The sequence below is a fragment of the Lissotriton helveticus genome, chromosome 7 (genome assembly GCF_964261635.1).
Source record: "Lissotriton helveticus chromosome 7, aLisHel1.1, whole genome shotgun sequence".
In the NCBI taxonomy this organism is placed as follows: Eukaryota; Metazoa; Chordata; class Amphibia; order Caudata; family Salamandridae; genus Lissotriton; species Lissotriton helveticus.
The window spans coordinates 522,149,645-522,166,549 of NC_136068.1; the positions used below are offsets into that span (position 1 = coordinate 522,149,645).

Consider the following 16,905-nt stretch of genomic DNA (forward strand, 5'->3'; position numbering starts at 1 on the left):
AATGCACATGCGCATTGAGCTTAAAAGTCACGGGCACTGCAAGGAATCGCCACGATTCCTTGCAAGTTAGATAAAGTCTGGATGAGCCCCTATAGTCTCGCTTGCTCGATGCGCATGCGCATCGACAGGCGAGACCTAAAAAGTGGGATATCCGATAACCTTAGTAATCTCACAACTGGTGGCATTGATTTATCTGTTACCTTAGATGCACTACAGACTAATCAAACTGAAGAGGTTAAGTACACAAATTTGGAGAGTTTTCTTGATGATCTGGGGATTGTATATGATTGTTCTTTTCCTAGTGATTTCCACCCTATTTCCGCTTTCATCCCTTAAATGCTGTATGATGCTATAGATACTTTTAATGAGAGTGGTGGGAGGAACAGGTGTCCATCGCAGAGGACACAGCAGAAGGGATGGACAGGAAAGTCCTTTGGTTGCGCTATATTGATGACCTTTTTATCACCTGGAAAAGTATTCAAAGACCTGCAAGGGAGTCTATGGACAAAATGATGGATAATACTCTCAATCGGAGGTTTATATGTACCACCAGCTGAGACAGTATTGTGTTTTTCAAAGTACAGATTCATGTTCGGAATAATAAAATTTGTAACAAGCCTGTTTAGAAAACCTACTGTGGGTAACAGCCTTCTCCATGCTCTCAGCAGTCACCCAGAGACTCATGTGGAGTATCCCTTATGCGTGGCTGCTGAGGACAAGGAGGAACTGCAGTAATGAGGAGTCATTTGAGGTTGAAAAAAAGGAGGATGATTACTAGATTCAGAGAGAGGATATCCTCGGTGGGTACTAAAAAAGGCCACTGAAAGCATTAAAACAGTCAAGAGGGATGAGAATATTCAAGAACAGGATACAGGAGACTGAGATAGACAGTATCCATCTGGTGACCACATTCAATGTGTGCTCCAATAACATCAAGAACACGGTTTCCCAGAATTGGAATATTTTGAGATTTGACCCAGTCATTGGGAAGTACAGTGAGAATAGACCCAGTATGACCTACAGGAAGGACCTCTCGCTAAGGGACCTACTGGTCAAATGTGATATGACCATCATTAACAACACTACTGACCATCTGCCAAAGGGCTTTACTCCTGTGGCCATGCAAGGCTCGCAAGAACAGCAGAAGTAGTAACGTTTTTGAGGTGCCACCACTCAGTTCCTCACTTGTAACTCCCAGTATGTTATCTATATCCTTGAGTCTCCCTGCAATAAAGATATTTGGGGAGTACTGTACATACAGTCAAGAAAGGGGTTCTCAAACATATGAGAGCCACCGACAAGGCAGATCCCCACTATCCTGATGCCAGACATTTTGATGAGGTTCATTTCTGGGACAGATCTAAATTCAACTTTTTTACTGTAGAACACGTCATACAACACAATAGAGGTGGGAAGAGGGCGCGGACACTGAGGAGAAAAGAATCAAGATCTAGCAGAGACCTTGAAACTAAGAGCTCATGAGGTCTCAACTCTGAAGAAGTACTAAGGGTCCACTTAGGCAATGAGTAGTTCCCCCATGTTGTTTGGTAGTTTGCTGCATACTCTGGCTACTTTGTTGTATATTCGTATTGGGGTATTGCTAGCTCTGTAGCCTCTGTGGGTTTCCTTTTCTTTTGCGGTTTGTAACTCCAAGCAAATTTTGTTTTTTAACAGTTACATGTTGATTTCAAGAAGAAAGGAAGGGAATCTCACCTAGCTGTTGTGTTGCCTCCTGGCAGAAGCCCCCTACCCATCTTTCCTATGCAGCACCTGGATGTCTGGTTCCTGCATAGGTAAGATTTATTTTTCATTAGTCTTTTACCCATTTCAGGGCGTCTGTAGCTATTTTTGTTTTGCGAGTGCAGATCAGCCATTTACTAAATACATACAAATTTCTTTTAAGGTTTGCTCATTAATCCTTACCCCCGTGGGCTATATCCTTGCACACTCGGTCTGGTGTGTGACCTTCAGTTTGATTTCATATTTATTTATCATGTATGCCCCTTTTGCCCTCTAGGCTTTATTTCCTGACACTCTGTACCATGGATAGTTCCTGAGTGAGTGCATCTCCCTCTGCTTGGTGTATACATGACTGATGCTGGCCCCTCACATAGTGCCTAATTAGGATGTTGGACGGACTGCCACCGTAAGTGGCGGTCCGCCCGACATCCAGGATAGCGGTCTGACCAAATTACAATGTGGTCGGTCAGACCGCAGTGGTCGGAGGGACAGACCGAAACCTCCAACAGGCTCAAGGAGCCCATGGGGCTTCGGTCGGTCCGTAATCCCTATAATGGGGGTGGTGGCTGCGCAGCCACCACCATAGGGAACTACGATGTCCCTTTCCAACAGCCTTTTCATAGTGGTACCACGATGGAAAAGCTGTCGGGAAGAGACTTTGGAGGCCCCTAAAAAGGCTCCTGTCCCCTGTGGGCCTCCACTAAATGGCCTGAGGGACACATGTGGTGCCCCCCTCAAACATCCACTATTGTGTGCCAGGCACCACATGGTACCTGGCTCACGGTACATGGATGTTCCAAAAGATCCCTTTTTCTACTGCGTCTTCGCTGTGGCACGTTTCCGGGCTGCAGAACAAGCCGCAATGGGAAAAGGGATGTTTAGGACTGCCAGCATGGCGGTCATATCGTAATTAGGCTGTCGAGACCGCGCACTCCTAGTTGGACGAAACAATCTGACCGCCATCATAATAAGGCCAATAGTGTGATTTACATACCCACGATTTACATTTCTCTCTTCCTTTGGCATTATTTATTTGATGTCAGCTTACTGCATTTTCTTATGCCATGTGTTTATACTATTTGATGGATTTATTTACCTTGATTACAAACCAGTCCAAGTTCTACATTTTTATGATTTGCCCAGCACATGTTTTCACATGTGATTCTTTGGGTTAGATTGTGCTTTTACTGCAGGAATGTCATTTAAGTTACGTAGAACACTGAGACAGACTGTCTATAATTGTATTTTGTGATTTATAGGGCATAACCTAAGATGTTAGTATATCAATTTATACAGCTTTACATTAACCTAATTCACTTTTTATATTTATCACTGTGTACATTATTTTTAAGGTAGGACTGCACTCTATTGGTCATGTGAAGAAGGCCCCCAAGGGTGATGCAGCAAGGACCTTCACTTCCTGTGCTCCACCTTCTTTAACATATTTCTCCTTTCTTTTCTTAAACTCTGGTTAAATCTTTGTTGATAGGGCTCACTTCAAAGTCCCTTATGACATTTTTCTTACAGGACTTGAAGCAAAATCACACACCAGTTCCGCCACTCATCACTGTACTGTGCACAGTCGGAATGATTTACAAGCTGCATTTTGTAGTATATAAATTAGTACTACTTATTTACTATAAAACGCTGTTCAAGAACTTACAAGTGTGAATCTCCTCTGCCACTCCAACTTTTCTATGAGCTGATAATCACACATATAAGTGTACTACTTAGTTGTAAATGTGGGAGATACCAGGGGGGTTGGAAAAAGGGGCACACTTACTACTAAATAAGAGCGATTTAGGGGTGAGTAAGGCGGGGTTTAGGAAAGGCCAGGAAGGGGGTTAGAAAGGGACATGCCTTCCCCCACAAAAGGGTAAGCCCAAAGCATTTCGTAACTGCACTGCTAAAGTTACTACAGCCATAAAATACCCGAAACAGTAGTAAATGTACTCCAGCTCAGAGCTGGAGTGTGACCAGCACCACACATGGCCAACCACAGGTACTGCAACCCCCTCCCTTAATGGAGGTAGGAACTTAAAAGAAAACCCCATAGGAAAGTTATATTACATTTAATTATTTCAACTAGTTAAAAATATAAATACATGTAATGTAAAAAAAAAATCTATTTTATTTTAAAATACTTTAAGAACATTTTTCGAATTGATAAAATAATGTAGAAATAATTTTTGTTTCAATATAATTATATTTTAAAATTCTTTCAATTACTTCTATACATCTCTTTTAATACTTTTCTAATAAATATTAAACTCCGGTGCAGAGCTCTCCCTTTGGGAAACTAAAGGGAAAATAAACTTAAAATCTGCACTATTAACCTATTTTTAAAATAAATATTTCATACATTTCAATATATTGAATACAATTATTTTGTAAAGTTTGAAAACATTCTCACCAAAAAAACGTCATAATATATAAATTATAAGTAGTGAATAAAATGAATTTGACTTACATTATATTTTAATGTTACATTAATTTTTAAATTAAAAATGTAATTAAATACTTTAAAATTAAATAAATGTGTTACATTTAGATTTTATTAACATAAAGGCTCTCATTTCGATGTCTGTCGGAGGCTTTCTGACCGACATCTTCAGTTTCACTTTCGATAGCTGTATTAAAATGACGGTGGTCGGAAGTGAAACCGGATGGTCATTCTGGCTGGCTTCCGCCGTGCTCAAGGAGCCCGTCGGCCATGCGGAACCGGCAAGTAATCCCTTAAGGACAGTGTTTCTGCCGTAGGGATTATGATGTCGGATTCCCACAGACTTTTCATGTTGGGCTTTCTGACATGAAAAGCCTGTCGGAAAGCGACTTTCCCCTTGCAACAGTGGTGCCTGGTTGGGGGGCTGGGGAGCACATATGGTGCCCCCCCTGTCAATCCCTGAACTGAGTGGCATGCACCATGTGGTGCCTGCCACGCGGTGCAGGGATTAACTAAAACTCCTATTTCTCTATGGGAGCTTGTGCTGCAGGTGGTTTCCGACCGCAGCTGAAGCTCTCATAGAGAAATGCGACTAATGAGACTAATGCTGCGGTCAGGACTGCCGACTGGAGGTTGGACGGTCCCGATTCCGCAATGGTGTCAGGCGGACGCGAGTCCGCCTGACATGATAATGAGGCCCTAAGTTAGTTTATGTTTTTTTAATTATTTAAATAGTTTAATTTTACATTATTTCCTATGGGCTTTTAATTACATCCCTACCTCCATTGATTTCTAAGGGAGGGTGTTGCAGTACCAGTGATTGGCCATTTTGGGCGCTGGACCTATTTTTGCTCTATTTTGGCAGCAGTAACCTACACTCGAAAATTTGGCTCCACCGCCTTGTTTCTAGTGAAGACATAAGGCTACGCGTTTGAGTAACTTTACACTCAAACGGTGAACAGCCAAAAGTAGTAAAGTTACTCAAAAGTCTAGGAGCAAATTACATTTGCAAATTACTTAAAAGTGTAAGTTATCTTTGTGAATAGGCCCTAGAGTCTTTAATTTTTCTAGCGCAGATATCCTGAAAACATAGTAAGTCTGCAAAGAGGAGTGACTTCAGAGAAATTATGTTCAGTGTGACAAATCTTTGCAGATGCAGGACTGTGGGCCTGCAGTGATGGGGATGTGAGTCTATATATATATCATGAGGACTGAGTGACTCACAAGTGACAACACAGGCAAGATTCAGATTGGCACGAGTCGAGGAGAGAAAGCGACTGCTTGAAATAAGACTATTTTGATGAAAGAATGAGAGTCATGAGAAACGACTAAAGGGTTGTGTCTTTGGAAATATGCTCTTCTGCCATGGAACTAACAGGGGGCTGCAGGGAATGCATGTCCTTTAAAAAAAACTTGAACAATGAGGAGCACTTTCCGAAGCTAGAACAGGACACTTGTGGACTCAAGAGCTGCATGTGTCGTAACTAGCCTAACTTGAGTAATAACCATGTAAAGTCCCTGGGCTTGTCGGGCGGTCACAGTTGGCTATGGTTTGAAGCTGAAGAAACCAGGGCTCTTTTGAATGCTAGTAGGCAGGTAGAGTCCGGCCAGTCACATTTACAGGGCTAGCAAAGCGAGATGTGAGAACAGCTTACGTGGGTCTTGACTTCCCTTGTCCAGGGAGAGGGGGTCCGACAAGGGTCATAAACACAGCTTCAGCCCATCACTGACTCCTTCAACCTTTGATCAAATTTCACTGTATCAAAGAGGTTTTAAGGAAACAAATCCCATACAGGTTTATAGGTTTTCTATGTCTCATTCATTTATTGCTATTGCTTTTTGGCAGGAGAGGGAAAACCAGAGAGATCCTCGTTAAGGTGGACAATCCCTTCCCAATTGTTAACCTTGGAACCTCAGTAGCTGCAAAGTAAAGGGCCAGAAGAGGCTGTGGAACTCGAGGAGGATGATGGCAGAGATATCTTAAATGAATACCAAAAGCACTCCCTAGTAACCACAACAAGATGCAAAGCACCCTAACAACTGCTTAATAAATATGTCAAAAGGTGGACAGCGAGGTGCACCTGTAATTATAAATATGTGTTGTTTTATCAGTTAGATGGGTAATATGACCCTTCTGTATGAGGGATAGTGTTGATTAAACCTGTAAGTTTACCGCAAAACAGGCAGTGTATGACTATTTCTTATTTAACCACATTTAGGGTTCTTAGGGCCAGAGAAGCAGGAGATGCTCATTTGTAAATAAGTTGGAAGGGACAGCGATTATCTGAGCGAGTCTTCCAGCTACACACATGTGCAATGTCATTACTGTCTGGGATCACCAGACTGGGAAAAGGTAGACTTCTTATGTGCGGTTCAGTGGCAATGACTAGAAATCCCCCTTAGCGGCACATTGCTGGTAACGTAAAATTCAGTCAGTGGACTGCAAACGTGAACATAATACTCCAGGTGTGGCCTACAGCACTGGCCCGAAAACGACATAAAAAACCTCTACAGTTTTTCTCGGTAGACACATGATTGAGTCCAAACTTCCACAGTGGTCTTTCAAAGATACCAGCTTATCCGAAAATGTCCTAGTTTGCAGAGCCCATTAAACCCTCTGATAAAGGTGTGCGAATACTCTGCACCCGTTCCAGTTGTTGGCAGGGATGGTAACCCAAGAAATGCTTACCTGAATGGCCTCCAAGCAAAATGTCTTCCCGACTTCCTCCGCCACATGTGCAAACATCTGTTCAAAAAAGGAGCTTGTTATTTAACAGCGCCGAGCTACAAATGGCAGCAAAGACCTGTGCATCCTTCCACTAGTACTCAAACAACATGCTTTAGGAGGCTACTGCAAGATACAGTGAGTCCCTTTGTCCAAAGTTTTGGAAAGAGGCCCAGTAATTACAGACAAGCATCCAGATTTTCTTTCTAATGTTGTGTTGTGAAACAGAAGAGCCTATTTCTTTTTAGGTCTGGCCTAGTTTCGCAAGGGATAATATAGTTGCAGTACATATTGCAAGGGGCTTGTTTTTGCCCGCCCCCCCAATTAGATCTGAGCCCACTTCATACATGTCCATCCAAAAGGTTTATCCAGCCCTATACGAAACTGCATCAAAATTAAATGAGACTTTGGGAACAACTAAAGTGCTTTAGTGTTCGTTCACCCTGATTCTTCACTGTAATTTTTCAAGCGTGTCTAGAGCAACAACGTGGTGGAAGAATTTTTTTCAGCTAGTTAACAACCCTTTGGAAGCCGGACATTTTCCTACCTTTACTAAAACCCACTTGTTCAGGGTGGTGGATTCATGCATGCAGCGCCATGTCACAAGCGAGATCCCGATTAGGAGGGTGAGAGTTCTGTTATACTAGTAAGTAGGGTATAACATTATCATGTTATACTAGTAAGTAGGGTATAACAAGTTCTCTTAATGCCACACACCCACTGTGATGTCAATGCAGGTCAGGAACAATGTGTCAAGGGTATTTGATAGCTGCAGGTTCCACTAACAACAGGAAGGAAGAGGAAAGACTGCTTCGGATTCTCTGTATTTTAACCTGTGCAATGCATAAATGGCACTGGTTGGGTGACTGGGTAGATGGATGCCTGTGGTCTTTGTGGGGTAAGAGTTCTGGAAGTAAGAGATCACATTTTTCATGATGGGATGGAGAGAAGGTCAGCTGCAGGTCCAGTGCAATGTAAGGGGTGAGCCTAAAGCCGGCACCCTCTAATGACCAGGCATGCTCCGGGGCATAGAAAAGGTGGACAGGGGAGCACCTCAACGCTTTGGTTGGAGACTGGAGTGGCTTCGGATTCTGACATCGACATGGAGCAGCAATCTCATGGAAGAAATGTTTGGACCCTAAAATAAGTCTATAAACCCTTTGTTGGGTTTAGCGTGCCCAAGGCAGAACTCCACTTACATCCTAGGTTCGTGCTGGCTTCACCTAGATTGCCAGGGGGACAGATCTAGCATTTAGAGTGCCTAGCTCAGGGCTCTGGACAACCAATTGTTAGTTTGACTCACCAATAGCAAAGGAGGGAGACCACTATGCTAGAGCCACAGGCCTATGCAAAGCTGTCTACAATGTTTTCTTCCTGTGTCCAATGGTCACCTACCCTTCTAGAGTTGGGACAGCACACTTCCAGTTAAAGTGAGTCGGGTAATGGGTAGTCTAGCGTGGACCGAAACTTGTGAAGATAGATACACCTAGAACACACAACTCTTATTTCGGTAATAGCTCCAAAATGCGAGGATAGAGAGAAAGCCTCACCATTTCCATAATCTTGAGACATGAGGGCTTTCCCAGGACTCTTTATTGGGATTTTACAACCTGAGAAGGATCATTTGCTTACTGACTACTGATACAGAGCCTGCAATGTGTAAGCTGTGCACTTCATTACTGTGCTAATGTTAGACCTGTGCAATATTATAATCTTGAATAATTTCAGAATTGTGCATTAAGAGATGTGTGCAAAATGAGTCTGATTTTAGCGCACAAAGCAGGATCCCGCCCGTGTCTCATGTGACTTTCCTAGGTTAGGCATCTTTTACACAGAAATGCTACTCCACATACAAGCAGAATAGATTTCCTGTAATACACACAATTTCGCGAAATTGCAGGTATTTTGCAGAAAACAATCTGACACTTGGCACAGCATGCTGTATATACGCTACTGTGTCGAGTCGTAGGCTACTTTGCCCTTAAACCAAGTGGGTGCTCTATACATGGCTAACACCTTTTCTGCCCCGACACGGAAACAGCAGGGCAGACAACAGCCATAGATTTCGCACACAGACAGCCTTCACACTTTAGCCTCTCCTGTTTACATACAAAATTGCTGTCGCTCCTAGTTCTGCCTAATGGAATACACTGTAAGTGGAACGAGGGGGTTGTAATTCTATGAAAGTGTTTCATATAAATAGATCATTTATGTTGGTTTTCTCTGCCAGCAGCACAGATGGGAGGAGGGCAGTTATTAACCTCCATGGATTTTTACAGTGCAACTGCACCTAATCTTTCAACGTACACCAATATTATTCTACAATTCTTTGCTTCCACACAAATACATATCCATTCCCATGCTATTTACATGTAAAGCTTCATATTGCCATCCAACATTCTTTTAAAGTCAGACCTTTCAGCATTGCCAATGCTGGTTTAGATCCCTGAGTAAGCCCAGTTTGCTCAGTACGATGGTGTAAATCACTTATCCACAGGGCTTCTGCTGCCATGTGCAATAGAGAATACAACTGTGGCACAGGAAGGGATCTTGGAATTACTGCACCTAAGCCACAAAGGTGCTCAGAAATGCTCGGAGAGCGGCACATTTTACATGGTACTGCTGTAGTCATGGGCATACAATTTAAAGCAAGGCTGTCGGATAGCCAGGAGCAGTGACTGCACTCTGGGCCACTGGTTCCGTCTGATTTCAGACTTTCCTCAGTCGTCCTAACCAGTCATTGCATATTCTGATCATGGACATGGGTAAGGGGGTACCCATTCACTTCAGGAACCAAGGAGGGAGCAGGATGGCATGCATAAACCATCTCTTAGGTAAGGGTTAGATGGATGGTTTTTGTGATATCCCCTTGGCATCATTCTACATCGGCTTTTTCACCCCTCTGAGCGGGTTTGGAAACTTGGACCAACTGCATACATTAAACATAGGCAAGCACCCTAAATTCCACCTCTTTCACAGGCGCACAAGCCCAAATGCATAAATGTGATTCAACACCCAGGGTCCACCACATGAAAAGTATGTTCTGCTACTTGGATGGCTGCATATACTCAACATGTAAATACAAGAAACTCACCTCCAGGTACTCCAGCTCCGTCTCCTTCAAGCTGCAGGAAACATTGAAGATCTACAAGAGAACCAGACGAAAGTTGATGAGTGGTAAACATAAAGCCTATGATGAGCTGTAGGTAAACACAGAAAATGGCTTCTGACTTTTTTTTTTATTTAGCAGGCTCTGAGGAGAGGCCGCTTTGCTCGACCTAATGACTGTCCACTGAGTTCTTTCCCAAATGTTGGGAAGAGGCATGAATCAAGGCAGTTCTCCCAGTTAACAGATACCACCTGAGCAGGTCCCTCTTCATTTCTTATGCACATCCTATCTTTACACAAGGTCTGCAGACAGACCTGAGTATCTGTAACAGGCCAGGAAAACCAAGTGTGTAACTAAGGAAGGCATATGCTGTTGTGGCGGGAGTGAAATGGGCCTGGGTGACCCTTCATATTGCCAACATGCATCACAACACTCATTTCTGACTTGATATTGCTGGCTAACTATTAAATATAAAGTGGCTTGGTGTTGAAGAGACCGACTGTGCTGCTAATTTATCAATCAACCAATCATTGACATGAAGGGATGCAAGTGAGAATTTTCACCCCACATTAAGTAACTGGTCTTTCTCCCTCCTAAATGCTATTAACCAGGCAAGTTCCGAATAAGGTCATACCCAATATTAGAGGTCGAATATGGTGAGGGTTGTCAGAAGATTCCCAAAGCACTGGATGGCAAAAAAGTGATAGGGTAGATTTTCAAACTGGTGGCATTAATCCACAGTGGCACAAACTTACTGAATTTCCATGCACAGTGATGGTGGTTGACACTATTCACTGGAAAATTACTTTTTTATTTTAGGATGAACTAGAGCACAACCAATAAAAACAGACATATGTGGCTAAGAGGCCCTCCCCACCATTTTGTATGCGGAGTTATAATGCATGAATCATCTCTGACCAGTACTTCAGGTTCTAACTTCCTGGAATCTATGGCAGAGGTGACTGAAGGCATGAACATAACATTTAACATCAACTACTGCCAGCTCCAGTTAACAGTTCAGTTCAAATCCTCTTCATAATTCTTACACAAGGTATAAAACTAATCATATGGGCGGGCTCCTCATATGAGCACCCCAGATAATGAAAATTAAGACTGTACCGTTTCAACAGTGTGAAAAAAAGGGTGGCTACAGCAGCCCATTCATGGAAGACAGAAAGCAACTCCTTCACACACATCTGGTAGCAGTAAACAAGAATCCGATAACTAGGTCTACCAAGACAAGAGTGAACTATTGAGCTCGAGGGACCACAGCTGCACAAACCTCGGGTCAAGCTACAGTAAATGTCCACCCATTTGTCAATCAGGCAACCAGCTGACTGAAGAGGCAATATAGTAGCTTTTTGGGTTCCGTCCCAGTATTCAATCTATGCAACAAGGTTTTCACTAAGTTGTTTAGCCAGGCGCAATACAGTCGACTATTTTTCATCGAAAAAAGTTGGTTTTGAATTTAGCAATAGTAAATTAACAACTTCTCGAATGGTTATATGACACTATATTAAGGTAGTTAGCACACCCACTACATCACCTTTCACTATATTGTCAAAGTAAGAATATATCTACTATTCTTGACACCATATCTACTTAAACTATTCTTATCTCGCAATGTAGTGGTTAGGTTGATAAAGTGGATGTTAAATTTTTGTCATGCGATCAAACGCATGTGAAATAGTGACCCAGTACCTCTTGAATATTTGGTGGATGGAGTTAAGGGGAAAAGCACACGTGCCTATGAGGCTGGATCGAATTTCTGGAAGCTGAACACTGAATGGTGAAGACGGATAGCCATTTCACCAAGTCATGGAAGTCTGAAAGAAATATATGTCATTTTCAAGTGAAGGGTAGCCCCTAAAACAATGAGTGTGGAGGGTTGGATACTTACATAGCAAGCTAGGCTTTGTGTAACCTGTGTGTCACAGAGGAATTAAGAGGATAAATCCTTCTATACAAACTTAATCTCAGATTTTAGGAACAAGGTGATAAGCCTAGCAGCACTTTCGGCCAACTGCTGCTAGGACGTCCGTACTGCCTTCCATGAGTCTAAAGACTGCAGCAGTCCCCCTTTCTTTTTCAAACTAAGGGGGTAGATAGCACAGCATCATCTCTGGCAAACAAAAAAAACACTATCCAGGCTCTGAGGAAGCCACGTGTATGCCAGTTCTTTCTCTACTCACCAGATGGGAGCTGAGAAGCATGCTCATTGCAGACATCTTCACGGTGAGCTCTTTGTCGCCTATAATGTCCAGGGAGCCTTCTGTATCCACCAAGAAAACCGCAATCTGCCAAATGAGAGTACACAGTCACAGACAGCATCATGATACACTACAAAGTAATCGCTGTAAATACAAGCGCAGACTGTTCTAACAGAACACAAAGTTATTATAATGGGGTTGTGGTGTCAAGCTCCACCCCTTCTGCTAGAAGTGGAGCTGCTGCCACTAGACATTTACCACCATAATTGATTCAATATCATAAATGTTTTTCCAGTAAGCAAATGAAATCCTGAATTTGGTGTAAACTCTTACTTGCGAAAATGTTATTTTGAAGAAAAGGAAAACAAAAGACAATCCACAAACCCAAGAGGAGAGAACAAAAATACTTGACAAGATGATCACATAGAAAACAATTTAATATTAGGAGAGGATTATACAGTATGCTACCAATTAGGCAAGTCATAAATGCCTAACTGGAATTGAGAGGTATCAAAGACATTTTCAACTTGGTGGTTTCTGTTATGTATTTGGACAATGGGTCTATTAACTGCCTGCAAAGTTCAGTCAACAAATAAACTATGTGCTGAAAATGGGTGTATACTATTTGGTTAGTGGTAAGTTATAGGGTTAACCGCTTCGGAGCGGCGCGAATTTTCACGCTGTGCTGAGCGTTCTAATGAGCCAACGGGCTCATGACGGAACTGTTCCGTCATGAGCATGGAAGGGGTTAAAAGAGGCTCTGGTAAAGGCTGTGGCATGCTATTATGTGTTCCATGCAATGGAACCAAAAAAGGTATTTTAAAAAAGCATTCTTTTACAGGGCCAAAAGCTGTTGGTGCCCTGTGGCTGATGAGGAGTGATGCCCCGAAACCGGTTGCAGGATGCTTGTTTCCAGTACAGGGAAGACATGGCTTGGAAGTTCGGGCTGGACTGTTACATGAGGCACAGGCTCAAGACTGATTTGCATATGGCTGGGTCTAAACTGGGGTGGCATGGTGAGCAAAATAACGATGGTTTTAACCCAGATCTTTTGACTGGGGGTGAATGTTTGATTTGCTCTGCATTCCGTCCACCATCTGTGTGTCTTTTGTCACTTAGAGACATGGCAGAATTTTTATGTGGGAGTGCCATGGAGACTGCCGACCAAGCCACTCTGTATGGTCAGGTTTTGGTGCCGACATGGCCAGTATTGCCTGGTAGCAGACAGCCTGGGTAACAGATGCCCACAGAGGAACAAGGCTGTCTGCTGTCAGCGTTGAAGGGAGACAGACGTATTGAAACGATGGCTGTACACAATAGCTGGAAGGTAGACTTAGAAGAACAACTTACAGATGGCGAGTGGAAGTGAGTATGTGCCCAAGTGAAGGAAACTGCTAGTAATGGGCTCTTTAAGCTCATGCAGTTCCATTACCTGCACCATGCTTATCTCAGTCACAGCTGGCAGGACTTGCAGGTGGGGGTGCACGGGTGTGGGGGCCCCGCGGGGTGGTGCTCAGGGAAGGGGTGTTAATTTAATAAAATTAAGAAATTAAAAACGTACCTTTGTCTCTGGTTGCATTTCCTGCTTTCTCTCTGCTCACAGGAAGCAGAAGCAGGCAGCCTCCCTTCTCCTCCTACAGGCGTCCAAGGGGAGGCAGTTTTCTCCATGCAGGCTGCATGCAGCCTACATTTAGAGAACGGTAGTGCACTCATGACTGGTTTGGTCGGCCCTGGGGCCGACCAAACAGTCAGCGCCCTTATCATTGGGCTAGCCACTCCTCCCCGACATGCACACCCGCCCGCCCCCAACCAAACCCTTCTGCTTTCTCGCAGTGTGAGAAGCAGAAACGTAAAAAAGGTATTTATACCATATTACGTTTCTGCTTCTCGCACTGCGAGAAAGCAGTGAGGCAGCGTGCCTCCGCCCACGTGGAGGAGCGCCCCCCTGGCTTATCTTATACTACAGCGCATGCACAGAATATTTCCTGCTTGAGCAGAGGGCTGCACTAGACGTAGTACAATCCCAGGTAACTTTTTACACATGACATGTGAATGCCAGAGGCGGTGGGGCTACTTGGCTATGGTGATGCGGGTACTTCAAAAGGTCACAGGTACCCAGATAGAGTTAACGGCTCGAAATGATCTTCTCAGTCTCCTACTGATACTCGAAACAGAGATGAAGATGAGTCAAAGGTTTATTGTGCTCGGACTGGTGTTAGCAAGGCGGCGTATAGCAATACACTGTACTAGGTCGGAGTCCCACCGCCTGCTACACCAATGACTGGCTGACCTGCGGGAGTGGACTATAGCCGAGAAGTGCAGACTGAAAAGGGTGAGAACTTATGAGAATGTGGAACATGACCTAGAGATATGAGGGGAAATGATGGAGCAGCTGGAGCGGGAGAATGGTGATCCCTACCCAGTATTCCCTGGTGCAGACGAGAGGTCCTCTTAGTAAGGAATTGGTCTCTGGAGAAGTGCAGAAGGCTGTTGGAGTTTGGTGACCCCTGGTGTCGACGGACACTGTGGACGTCTGCTCGTCCTGTGGTCTTGGACTGAGCTAAAGTATGCTGTTCACTGTAGTAATGTAGTACGAATAAACAAAATCTCCTTGTGCCACATCACATGGGAACTGCGTATGGCATGTGTGGGGAAACACTGTAATGTTATAATTGTTGTACATGTCTTCATCATAAAAACTTGAATTAAAAACAAGAATTAAAAAAAGAGAGAGGTGTGAGGGTGCGAGTGGGGCGGGGACCTGAAGATATCTTTATAACCATGAAATTACTCAATGGATTTGGGTGTGTGCTGGGAAGCACTGCATATAACATGGTGGTCAACAACATATTTTGTGTGCAGTAGCTCAGTGGGTTTAGGCTTCTGTTGATATCCATGTGTAACCTGCATGTGACAAGTTACAATTCTCATAAAATGTCTCGGTACGATATACACACTTTGCAAACAGTTATGTGTAACCTGTAAGGCACAAGTTGGAATCCTTGCAGGTTTTAACCACAGGCTTACTGTATTGTTAAGCTGACAAGAAGGGTTCTGTTAAGATTTAACAAAAACGTAATCACCAGATCAACCATTAGTTGACATCTGAAAGGCAGCCATGTGCACAACCTTCCATGCTTTTACTAAACACTACTTCTGATATGGTATTTGTATCACATATTATTCTAGGGGTGTGATACTCATCACCTGTGATTGTGCTGTTCAGCAGCTTGGAGATACTACTACAGATGTAAACGTATCACTGGCAGTAGGCAGAACGGAAATAAAAAACACAAGTGTGAACTGTAGGGACGAGAAGCAAGTTGACTAAACCACTCCTCTGGCATTACACTGGTGTCAGTGACTGTTCCCGAGCTATACCTCCAGTTGCAGTAGATGTCAGGAATTGATACTACTTAGGAACAGCTCATAGCTAATCTAATGTTTACCAAATATAGTCAGTTGAATTTCTTACAGTTGGAAAGCCAATGGTAATTCCAATACTGGTGTGCAGTAATGCCACTGGGGGTAGTATGGTGCAAGGTATTTTGTGGTAGGGCAGTATTTTACTATTGTGTAATGGACACATATTCAGTCGCTGGCAGCATTCCCTTTAACAGTGGTACTCTGATAGTCTCCCTTCGAAGAATGTGGCCCATTGTCTTGCAAACAAAATTGGTGTTTGAGTAAAATAAAAGCAGGAAAGCAGAAAAGTAATCAAAATTAATTTCACCGTCAAAATTATTTTAGTTACTAATATGCATTACATTTCAAGAACTGATGTTCTTCCTGCAATCAATGAGAGCGGAAAGTACAGCCACTTTGGATAAATCAGTAATTTCAACTATACTGAAGATATCTACAACAAAGGCTTCCCTTCTCAGACACTCACTTGATTATAATGTGCAGGCCCTTTGATTCCAGGTGCAGCAACCAAAGAAGGAAGTGCAAAGGAAGAGTTACTGCAGAACAATGTCTGATAAATAGGGGAAGTACAAAAAATCCTAATTAAGTACCAACATTCACTACTATTTACAACAGGCAAATTATAGAGCCCAAAAGTGCAACCTAAGGTGAGAAACAAAGTCTTGTAGAACAACTGTCCAAATATTAACATTCTGTCCTTTTTCTGTAGGTGGGGAGCACAGTGAGCCCCCCTGGGACAAGAGGCAGTATCCCTCAATACCTTCTCTCCATTGCTATTGATGATGAAGGGTTTCTTCCAGATCCACAGTCCCCTGGTGGCGGGTTGGACACCGGCTCTCCATTCAAAACCCTCAAGGACCTGCTCCTCTTCACCCATCCAAGAGATGTCCTCCGACTCCTGCAAGGAACAGTGCAGAGAACAACAATGAAGTGAAACAGAGAAGAGTTTCTGGAGGAGCAGATGAAAAATTAAGCGAAATGCAAACCCATCATTTTGGTCTATATTTTATGGAGCATTGCGACAATTTTTGGCTTGAAGATGCATTTAAAGAAGAGCACGGTGAACAACAGCCACTCAAGTTCTGTTGTTCCTGTGCTTTCACTGTAAAAAAATGTTGCTAATTGCACCATTCGCTGTTAATTTTTGCAACAAATGGTGCATAATTATGCAACATAGCGTACATTTTGAAATAACGTGTAACAAGAGTACTGTGAGATTCGCAACATGATGCAAGCTTATTCTACCATTTCG

At 43.2% G+C, this 16,905-nt stretch overlaps 1 protein-coding gene across 1 annotated transcript in view; it reads right to left on the minus strand.

Annotated features, from left to right (window-relative positions):
* RNF112 (ring finger protein 112) overlaps nt 1-16,905 on the minus strand; it is a 224,447-nt gene that overhangs the window by 76,260 nt on the left and 131,282 nt on the right. The window contains exons 5-8 of the mRNA XM_078652573.1: nt 16,414-16,551; nt 12,210-12,314; nt 10,003-10,053; nt 6,873-6,929 (exon numbers count right to left, since the gene is read on the minus strand). Coding sequence (XP_078508699.1) covers nt 6,873-6,929; nt 10,003-10,053; nt 12,210-12,314; nt 16,414-16,551 — 351 coding nt within the window. The remainder of the gene's footprint in view (nt 1-6,872; nt 6,930-10,002; nt 10,054-12,209; nt 12,315-16,413; nt 16,552-16,905) is intronic.